Source organism: Larimichthys crocea, chromosome II (genome assembly GCF_000972845.2).
Source record: "Larimichthys crocea isolate SSNF chromosome II, L_crocea_2.0, whole genome shotgun sequence".
Classification (NCBI taxonomy): domain Eukaryota; kingdom Metazoa; phylum Chordata; class Actinopteri; family Sciaenidae; genus Larimichthys; species Larimichthys crocea.
The window spans coordinates 2237437-2247877 of record NC_040012.1 but is presented as its reverse complement, the minus strand read 5'-3'; the positions used below and the strand labels follow the sequence as shown (position 1 = coordinate 2247877).

Below are 10441 nucleotides of genomic sequence, written 5' to 3'. Positions count from 1 at the left end.
TTGCAGTTCTTTGCAGTTGTGACTGAAACACACAACGGATAACATCCTTGACGTTGAGATGAACAGACAAAGAAGAAAAACGGAAACTCAGAAGAAGGCTGCAGACAGAGGACAGTGGGCCAGTAAAACTGAATATATTCTGGTTGTTGCAGGAAATGTGGTCGGCCTGGGAAACCTGTGGAGATTTCCTTACCTCTGCTACAAGAACGGTGGAGGTGAATATTATAAAATCTGTTATTAAGTGAGTTGTATTCGTTTGGGTGTGATTTAGGGAAATACTGATCTTTAAATGAGAAGATAATACTTAAGTTAATGTCATTTCAGTTGGTGTACATGTCTGTCTAACTTTCCTGTAGGTGCCTTTCTGGTGCCGTATGGTCTGTTAGCTGTGGTGGTTGGGATACCTCTGTTCCTACTGGAGACCTCCATTGGTCAGTACACCCAGGAAGGATTCATCACCTGCTGGAGGAACTTATGTCCACTGGCACAAGGTGAGTTGATGTGTGAAACTTTGGCCATTATACTATTACAATATCAGTTCGTGAAATTAAGTCATTTTTTTAAAGTTAAGGATTGCTCGAACTCAATCTGATAATCTGGTTAACAGTAATATCTGAACCGTAAACACTGTTTTTTTTTAGGGATTGGATTTGGAAATACTGTAATTAAACTGTATGACTTAAGCTACATTATAGTCCAAGTCTGGGCTCTCCTCTACCTGGTGTTCTCATTCAGATCTCAGCTCCCCTGGGCCAGCTGTGAGAACACCTGGAATACAGGTAAACCTAGATTATGGATTTTAATTTTTAAAGCTTGAAAACATTTCCTATAATACAATTCTAGTATTTGTGCACTTTTGTCTGGGAATCTTCATGTTTTCATTTGAATGACAGTACTACCTCATATTAAATAATTATCCTTTATTCATTCTCTAAACCAGCTAACTGTACGAGTGTTCAGATTTTGGATTCGCCATCAACAAATTGGACAAATCAGACCATGCTGACCAACACCACCTCTGCTGCTACTGAGTTCTGGGAGTGAGTTTATATATAAATTTTCTCACCAATAATGAGATCCAAGTGAGATACTATATATACTGACACCACAACATCTTATGATGTTGATCGGACAAATTTAAAAACAGCTTCAACAGACTCACTGCTCTGGGATTTAAAGGGCATTTATTTAATCCTGGTGATATGGACGAGACAATCACTTTGTAGTCTAGAAATCATAAGTCATAGTTGTTTGTCTTATCATGTGTACCTGTTAATGTTCCCTTTCCTCAGACGGCGGGTGCTGGCCATGTCTGGAGGCATTGAGGAGCTGGGCAGTGTGAGGTGGGATCTGGCTTTGTGTCTTCTGGTCTGCTGGGTGTTCTGCTACTTCAGTATCTGGAAAGGTGTCAGATCTTCTGGAAAGGTGCTGTTTAAAATCTTTATCGATCAGTGGTGCATGTGCTCATTGTCACTGATAACATCTAATTATTATTTTCTCTAAGAATTTCTTTTTAATTGAAAGTAGCATATTTCACAGCCATGTTCACCTAAATCTAAATCTGTTTATTTTCATTAATTACCTCCATTAATTCTTATTTAAAATAATAATTTGTTTATTTTACAAAAAAAAACAAAGGTTGCATACTTCACAGCCACGTTCCCCTACGTAATGCTCCTGATCCTACTCATCAGAGGTTTGACTCTACCTGGAGCTTGGGATGGGATCTACTATTACCTGTATCCAGATCTGAACCGCCTGGCACACCTTGAGGTATTTGATTCACGTTAGCATATGTAGTATATCAGGGGTCTTCAACCAGGGGTCCACGACCCTTTGGGGGTCCGCAGAGGTACTCCAAAAAAAATTCTACTTTTTGTGACATTACAGGTCTGGGTGGAGGCAGGATCACAAATTTGCTTCTCCTTTAGCGTAACTTTGGGAAGTCTGAATGTTTTGGGCAGCTACAATGAATACAACAACAACTGTTATAAGTAAGTATAAGCTGCAAAACACTGTTGTTAGACAGTAGACTAATTAAAAGACAGTATATTACAAAGAAATTCACTTTCCACGTGTCCACAGGAATATCCTGTTTTTGACAGTGGCTCTTGTCTTCCTGTGACCTCTAGGGACTGCTTCTGGCTCTGTCTGCTGAACAGTGGGACCAGTTTTGTTGCTGGATTTGTCGTCTTCTCTGTACTTGGATTCATGGCTCAGAAACAGGGTGTTACTGTTGACACTGTAGCTGAGTCAGGTATAGATAAATATTTGATATGACATGCTGGCCAAATTCCACATTAAGTCCAGATTTAAATAACTTTCTCTAACTTGTTTCATTCCTGTTCACAGGTCCAGGTTTGGCCTTCATTGCTTACCCTCAGGCAACAGCTATGATGCCTTTGCCACAGTTCTGGACTGTCTGCTTTTTCCTGATGCTCTTTTTTCTCACTGTTGACACACATGTAAGATGTTTAGCTGTTCAACCTATTGATAAATTACCAAAGCATTGCAAATCAATTGTTTGTTCATTTTATTTCATTCCCAGTTTGTGACAGTCGAGACTCTTATCACCTCAGTCAGCGACATGTTTCCGAAGCAGTTTCATAAACCTGGAAGACACGAGATCTTTGCCCTCATCATCTGCTTGATCTTCTTCCTCTTACATCTGATGTTTGTCACTGAGGTTAATATAATACAGCTAGACAAATATCATTACAAATATTTTTAAAAGTATTTCCCATATTCAAATCTCATCTCTTTCTTCTGTAGGGGGGGATCTACATATTCCAGCTGGTGGATTATTATGGCACTACCAGAGCTTGTCATTATTTCATGGCTTTTTCTGAGTGTGTGGCTCTAGCCTGGGGTTTTGGTAAGCAAAAACACATTTATATCATATCTGATGTCCATAATATATGAATGAATGAACGAACGTTTTAAAGAGACGTTTTATCCTTGTTTAGTCTTATTTCACCCACAATTCTTCTTTTTACTAATGAAAAAACACTTTCAGGTGCTGATCGTGTTATTGACATCATTGAGGACATGACCGGACAAAGACCTTCTGTTTTCTTCAAACTGTGCTGGAAATACATCATTCCTCTGCTGTCACTGGTGAGTCAGAAAAGTTTGAACAGAAACTAAATGTAGTGTAGTAATACGACAGTCTGCAGCCATGCGAGGCAGTTAAACTGGAGTGAGGTTTGTCAACTGGATTTTTTGCAGCTAGATTTGCTGGATTATTTATGTGAATTTCATATTTTCACCTTCCATCTTCAGCAGATCTTAATTTAAATTATGTGTGACTGTGACCTTTGATTTGCCAAAACGTAATAATGTGTTCAGGTATCACAAAAACATCTCCTCACATTCACAGAGTTCCTTCATCCTGTACATGGTTGATTACAAACACCCCAGGATTAAAGACTCGTACATTTACCCCGACTGGGCGTACGCACTGGGATGGACCATGACACTCTCCTCTGTTCTCATGGCGCCACTGTGGGCAGCTGGACAGATGTGTTTGACACCAGGAACCTTCAGACAGGTCAGTGTCACTCAATATGCCACATGTTCCACTGATGTTTTAGGTCCAAAGAGTCCTAAAATGTGTCCTGTACTTGTCCTGATGACAGTGGGGGTGTGTGAACTTACTCATCTCGTTTGTTCCAGCGTTTGTCTGTCCTTTGTCGTCCTGCTGAAGATCCAGCCTGGCAGAGGAGAAAAAATGAAGAGGAGGGAACGACTGCTGAACTGACGGCGTCTGCAGTGACAACTTAGAGTGACCTGCAAAGTTACATTAAGTCAACATTTCATTGTCATCAATGTAGCTGTCATCTTGATGAATGATAATAATGCTTTTGTTCAAATCTGCACTGGAGTCTGGGTCTTTAACTTACTTACTACTTTCCTATTTGTATTTTTAAATATAGGACTGAAGTTACTGATTGCTTAATAAAGCACTTAAAATGTTCCATTTTCCTCATTTTTGTCTTTAATCAACAGCTTGGCACAGTCATAGTTAATATGCAGGGTCTAAGAGGGCGACAACATTGTGTCAACCGGTATATCTGAGTGTATAGAAATGATGCAGAGATCCCAGAGGGGGAATTCTTGAGTATTTAAATGTTCTTAATAGTGTATCATTTAGTGAATATGGTTCCATTGAAATTAAATATGCTAATGAAAGATAACTTTCCCCAGTTAAACAAACATGACAATGATAAACTGTTTGAGTGAACCTGAGTTTAACAGGGTTATTATAATGAGGACATTTTTGCATGTTTTACCATGAAGCTGCATTACCTCTGGGTTTGGTTAATAAAGAAAACATATGGAATTGGAATTGAACCAGAATGACTGGTATTATTTTATTGAGATCAGGATGTAGTCAAATGAATTATCAGTTTGCAGTTCTTTGCAGTTGTGACTGAAACACACAACGGATAACATCCTTGATGTTGAGATGAACAGACAAAGAAGAAAAACAGAAACTCAGAAGAAGGCTGCAGACAGAGGACAGTGGGCCAGTAAAACTGAATATATTCTGGTTGTTGCAGGAAATGTGGTCGGCCTGGGAAACCTGTGGAGATTTCCTTACCTCTGCTACAAGAACGGTGGAGGTGAATAATTCAAACTCGGTTTTCACTATAAGCAAGTTGCATTATTATTTTAGGTGTAGTGCACTAAACTATATAAATACTATGTATTTTAAGTTGGTGTACATGTCTGTCTAACTTTCCTGTAGGTGCCTTTCTGGTGCCGTATGGTCTGTTAGCTGTGGTGGTTGGGATACCTCTGTTCCTACTGGAGACCTCCATTGGTCAGTACACCCAGGAAGGATTTGTCACTTGCTGGAAGAAGTTGTGTCCACTGGCACAAGGTGAGTTGCCAGTTGACAATTATTATTATTCATGATTCATTTAAAGCTAGCTCAACTAGCTCTGACAGTGTGGTTCAGAGATATTTTATATTTGTGCCTACAAAAGATTAATTTTTTTTTTATTTTTAGGAATGGGATATGCATGTATCATAATGAAACTATATAGCTTAAGTTACGTTATAGTCCAAGTCTGGGCTCTCCTCTACCTGGTGTTCTCATTCAGATCTCAGCTCCCCTGGGCCAGCTGTGAGAACACCTGGAATACAGGTAAACCTATACTATATTTAAAGCTTACATAAAATAATATGTTTAGTTGTTGTTGTTGTTATACTTGTTTTTTCTCTAAACCAGCTAACTGTACGAGTCTTCAGATTTTGGATTCTCCAACAACAAATCAGACAAATCAGACCATGCCGACAAACACCACCTCTGCTGCTACCGAGTTCTGGGAGTGAGTTTATATTGGTTTTCTTTTACTGACCAGTTATGACATTCAAGTGACTATATACTGACTATATAATGTTTCTAATAACCATGATCTTCTTAATGTTTAACACCTTTGCACACTTTTTTTTATCATCAAATAGTTTCTCGAAGATACAAATTCATGGGGTTTTGATGTAACACGCAATTACCAGCTCTAATGATGTTGATAAGAACCTGAAAAACAGAAGACATTTCTATATACCTGCTTTAACTCTTTATCATATGTTGACATTGGTCACCTCAATCACTTGCCACATTTTCGACCAGGGATTAAATTGTCATTTAGGTAAATCCCTGGGTTATATGAAGAGACATCGCCTTGTACCACTAAATCAAATCAAATTTCTTGACAGCCAAGACAGCCCAACAAAGTCCAAAACCTTCAGTAGCTCATTCACACCTGGCGCCTTGCTGCCAAAGAGCTTCTTGACCACCATGGCAACCTCTGTCAGAGATTTGGGTCTTCTGGCTCTGCCTCGTCCACAGAGGGTGTGTTGGTTGGTGTAACAGCAATTCTCCACACCAGCTGATTACAGCCTGAGCCAAGCTCTGCTTTCCCTTCCTGAGTTGTCGAACGGATTGTCAGAACTTCCTTGAGGTCAACCAAAAGTCTTTCTCCATGGCCTCCCTGAATTCCTTCCAAACCTGGGTTTTTGCCTCCACAACTACTGAAGCTGCAGCCCTTCAAGCCTTCCAGAACCTGTCTTCTCCCTCAGATCCCAAGACTATAGGTAGGTATGGCAGGGCAACCGACCTCTATGCCTGTCCCTACGTGTGATGGGCCCACAGGGCGGTGGATCCATGTTTCTTCGGGCTGTGCCTAGCTGAACCCCATGTATTAGGTCCTAGCCGCCGAATGTTTAGCAGTGAGCTCAGTTTCCTGGTCTGCCTCCAGAAGTGGAACTTGGTTGTCTAGAATTCATAAATCAAATTTTTTTGTCACATCACATGTACCTCTCGAATTTCCCCTCTCCTCAGACGGCGGGTGCTGGCCATGTCTGGAGGCATTGAGGAGCTGGGCAGTGTGAGGTGGGATCTGGCTTTGTGTCTTCTGGCCAGCTGGATGTTCTGCTACTTCAGTATCTGGAAAAGTGTCAAATCATCAGGAAAGGTGCTGTGGAAATATTTAAAATCTCTCTTTTTGACCAACAATTACCTTTAATGATGGCTTTCCCTTTTCATTTTAGGTAGCATATTTAACAGCCACGTTCCCCTACGTAATGCTCCTGATCCTACTCATCAGAAGCTTGACTCTACCTGGAGCTTGGGATGGGATCTACTATTACCTGTATCTAGATGTGAACCGCCTGGCGCACCTTGAGGTAGCCTTTTTACTCCTTCCCACTTTAGAATATTATGCAGACTGAGGCCTTTGTTTGGATACATTGTTTTGTTGGGTTTGGTCCACCTGGCTGGTTCCTGGTTCTGATTATGGCCACTAATGATCAAGCACCTCATAATAACTAAGTATCACAGTGAACGTTACAAGACGTTCTTCAATAGATAATGCATTTCTTTTTTACATTACAGGTCTGGATAGAGGCAGGAGCTCAAATATTTTTCTCCTACAGCCTGACTGCAGGGACTCTAAATGTCTTGGGCAGCTTTAATGATTACAACAACAACTGTTACAAGTAAGTATAACTGAAATATAACTTTTAAACTACATATCTTAGTTCGCTGTAACTGGCTGCCACCCCTGTGATGCCATTTCCTCGCCATGGAATCAAAAAGTCTATATCATCTTATATTTTGGTGTTCAAAAAACGTTTTCTTACATTACACACCAAAAGAAATTCACTTTGCACATGTCCACAGGAATATCCTGTTTTTGTCAGTGGCTCTTGTCTTTCTGTGACCTCTAGGGACTGCTTCTGGCTCTGTCTGCTGAACAGTGGGACCAGTTTTGTTGCTGGATTTGTCGTCTTCTCTGTACTTGGATTCATGGCTCAGAAACAGGGTGTTACTGTTGACACTGTAGCCGAGTCAGGTATAGATAAATATTTGATATGACATGCTGGCCAAATTTCACGTTATGTCCAGATTTAAATAACTTTCTCTGACTTTTTTCAATCCTGTTCACAGGTCCAGGTTTGGCCTTCATTGCTTACCCTCAGGCAACAGCTATGATGCCTTTTCCACAGTTCTGGACTGTCTGCTTTTTCCTGATGCTCATTTTTCTCAGTGTTGACACACATGTAAGATGTTTAGCTGTTCAACCTATTAATATTTTACCAAAGTATTGCAAATCAATTGTTTGTTAATTTTATTTAATTCTCAGTTTGTTGGAGTCGAGTGTTTTATCACCTCAGCATGTGACGTGTTTCCGAAGGTTTTTCATAAACCTGGAAGACACGAGATCTTTGCCCTCATCATCTGCTTGATCTTCTTCCTCTTACATCTGATGTTTGTCACTGAGGTTAATAGAATACACCAATACAAATATCATTACAAATATTTTTAAAAGTATTTCCCATATTCAAATCTCATCTCTTTCTTCTGTAGGGGGGGGTCTATGTCTTCAACCTTGTTGAGTATTATGGTTCAACCAGAGCTTGTCGTTATTTCATGGCTTTATCTGAGTGTCTGGCTCTAGCCTGGGGTTTTGGTAAGCAAAAGCACATTCATATCATATCTGATGTTCATGATATGATCTGTGAACAACTGTGCCTCATTTTTCTCAGAATCAGTCATCAGGTTATGTGTTTTTTAATGTTAGGATGAAGAGAAATGCTGATAATTTGAGTGGTTTAAATAACTTAATTAGATAGCTTTGGTCAGACTGGCTGTATTGCCTGAATGTAACCAAATGTTTTATAGAGATTGTTCATTTTTTCTCCTTGTTCAGTCCTAATTTAGTTACAATACTCTGTAATACTAATAAAGAACTTTATCTGACGTTTATAAGGTCTAATGTACAGTCCATGAATTTCTATCTAGGTGCTGATCGTGTTATGAACATCATCGAAGACATGACCGGACAAAGACCTTCTGTTTTCTTCAAACTGTGCTGGAAATACATCATTCCTCTGCTGTCACTGGTGAGTCAGAAAAGTTGTAACAAAAACAAAATGTATTTATCTAACCAGCAGAGCTTGATTTGCTGGTTTATTTGTGCGAATTTCACATTTTCACCTTCCATCTTCAGCAGATCTTGACTAAACTTATGCACAAACATTTTTCACCATCAAACAATGCAACAGGCTGTATCAACATAATATAGTATTCATGTATCAATGAACAAGTATTTAAATGACTCAGTCTGAAAGTCTCCTCACATTCACAGAGTTCCTTCATCCTGTACATGGTTGATTACAAACGCCTCAGCATTAATGACTCGTACGTTTACCCCGACTGGGCGTACGCACTGGGATGGACCATGACACTCTCCATTATTCTCGTTGTGCCACTGTGGGCAGCTGGACAGATGTGTTTGACACCAGGAACACTCAGAGAGGTCAGTGTCCATCTGATACAGTCTAAACATGCTGTAAGAAACTATTCTCATTTTGATGGTAAAGATGGCCCTGAAATGTCTCCTGTAACTGTCCTTTTGATTGTGGCAGTGCGTGAACTTACTCATCTCGTTTGTTCCAGCGTTTGTCCGTCCTTTGTCGTCCTGCTGAAAATCCAGCCTGGCAGAGGAGAAAAAACGAAGAGGAGGGAACGACTGTTGAACTGACGGCGTCTGCAGTGACAACTTAGAGTGACCTGCAAAGTTACATTAATTATACACTTTATTCTTATTATAGAATCAGTAACAACAATGGTTTGGGTGTTGTTTTTGTCATAAATTGTATAATTCTAACATCTCAGCAGAAGCATTCCTGAACTGTCAATAAATTCACTAATCTTGAAGTCAAGTCTGACTGTGTACTTTCTTTTGCATATATGTTTTTCCTCATCATTTTTAAAGTTTCTTAAGATATTGATTACATATTTTCTGTCCCATTGTATGATTTGAATCAGTCTTAAAATGTCATGACCAAATACGGTCAATGTCAGAATTATGATCCCTTCATTTATTAGTAGACATGTCAGCACAAATGTCCTACATGCTGCAGCAAACATGAGGCCTATTTTGATAACAGCATTAACCAATTAACCAAATTTGTTGCCAGGGTAGATATACTGTGAGTCTTGATGGGTGGATAAAATACATGTTGCAGTAGGCAGAGGATGATCTGATGGCCAATCATAGACAGACACACATAGATAGGGAAATGACTAGAAACACAAGGGAATTACTTTTCTCTTGTCCTTGTATGTAGATTATTGTCAAGACGAAGCTTTTTCTGAGAAGACTTAAATCGGGTCTGGGACCCCTGAAGACGTTTCATCTCTCATCGAAGAGACTGGTGGGAAAACCCAGGTATTTATACTTGGTGCAATCTTCGTCTAGGTTGTTAAGGTCACCTGAGGTCCCGGGCTGACGACGGTTGGAGTCACATGAGTTCTTATAACAAGAATATTTGTGCATACTTTACCATGAAGCTGCATTACCTCTGGGGTTTACAAATATAAAAGAAAACAAAACTAAAAACCACAACGGCTGGAATCAATTCATTGAGACTAGATGTAATTAAATTAAATAAACAGTACAGCAGCAGTACAGACAGACAACATCCTTTATCTTGAGATGAACAGACAAACGAGAAAAAACGGAAACTCAGAAGAAGGCTGCAGACAGAGGACAGTGGGCCAGTAAAACTGAATATATTCTGGTTGTTGCAGGAAATGTGGTCGGCCTGGGAAACCTGTGGAGATTTCCTTACCTCTGCTACAAGAACGGTGGAGGTGAATGTTATAAAATCTGTTATTAAGTGAGTTGTATTCGTTTGGGTGTGATTTAGGGAAATACTGATCTTTAAATGAGAAGATAATACTGAAGTAAGTGTCATTTCAGTTGGTGTACATGTCTGTCTAACTTTCCTGTAGGTGCCTTTCTGGTGCCGTATGGTCTGTTAGCTGTGGTGGTTGGGATACCTCTGTTCCTACTGGAGACCTCCGTTGGTCAGTACACCCAGGAAGGATTTATCACCTGCTGGAGGAACTTATGTCCACTGGCAC

The 10441-nt window shown here is 39.9% G+C and overlaps 2 protein-coding genes across 2 annotated transcripts; both read left to right on the top strand.

Annotated features, from left to right (window-relative positions):
- Positions 1 to 58: 58 nt before the first annotated feature.
- On the top strand, positions 59 to 3903 carry LOC104932577 (sodium- and chloride-dependent betaine transporter-like). Its single transcript, XM_027291572.1, has 14 exons — positions 59 to 215; positions 357 to 491; positions 642 to 779; positions 941 to 1040; positions 1293 to 1425; positions 1639 to 1773; positions 1891 to 1994; positions 2133 to 2257; positions 2353 to 2465; positions 2549 to 2686; positions 2773 to 2875; positions 3017 to 3117; positions 3380 to 3550; positions 3676 to 3903. Exons 1-14 carry the CDS (start codon positions 59 to 61, stop codon positions 3781 to 3783), a joined length of 1761 nt encoding a protein of 586 aa, XP_027147373.1. The 3' UTR covers positions 3784 to 3903.
- Positions 3904 to 4423: 520 nt separating this feature from the next.
- On the top strand, positions 4424 to 8997 carry LOC109138823 (sodium- and chloride-dependent GABA transporter 3-like). Its single transcript, XM_027291566.1, has 14 exons — positions 4424 to 4625; positions 4751 to 4885; positions 5015 to 5152; positions 5237 to 5336; positions 6350 to 6482; positions 6559 to 6693; positions 6902 to 7005; positions 7237 to 7361; positions 7457 to 7569; positions 7653 to 7790; positions 7877 to 7979; positions 8312 to 8412; positions 8658 to 8828; positions 8938 to 8997. Exons 1-14 carry the CDS (start codon positions 4469 to 4471, stop codon positions 8995 to 8997), a joined length of 1713 nt encoding a protein of 570 aa, XP_027147367.1. The 5' UTR covers positions 4424 to 4468.
- Positions 8998 to 10441: the final 1444 nt, after the last annotated feature.

Coding starts and splice junctions, on each gene's coding strand:
- LOC109138823 (XM_027291566.1), top strand. CDS start 4,469: ATGAACAGACAAAGAAGAAAAACAGAAACTCAGAAGAAGGCTGCAGAC. Junction 7,362..7,456: donor TGACACTGTAGCCGAGTCAG/GTATAGATAAAT, acceptor TCCTGTTCACAG/GTCCAGGTTTGGCCTTCATT. Junction 8,829..8,937: donor CACCAGGAACACTCAGAGAG/GTCAGTGTCCAT, acceptor TGATTGTGGCAG/TGCGTGAACTTACTCATCTC.
- LOC104932577 (XM_027291572.1), top strand. CDS start 59: ATGAACAGACAAAGAAGAAAAACGGAAACTCAGAAGAAGGCTGCAGAC. Junction 3,118..3,379: donor TCATTCCTCTGCTGTCACTG/GTGAGTCAGAAA, acceptor TCACATTCACAG/AGTTCCTTCATCCTGTACAT. Junction 3,551..3,675: donor CACCAGGAACCTTCAGACAG/GTCAGTGTCACT, acceptor CGTTTGTTCCAG/CGTTTGTCTGTCCTTTGTCG.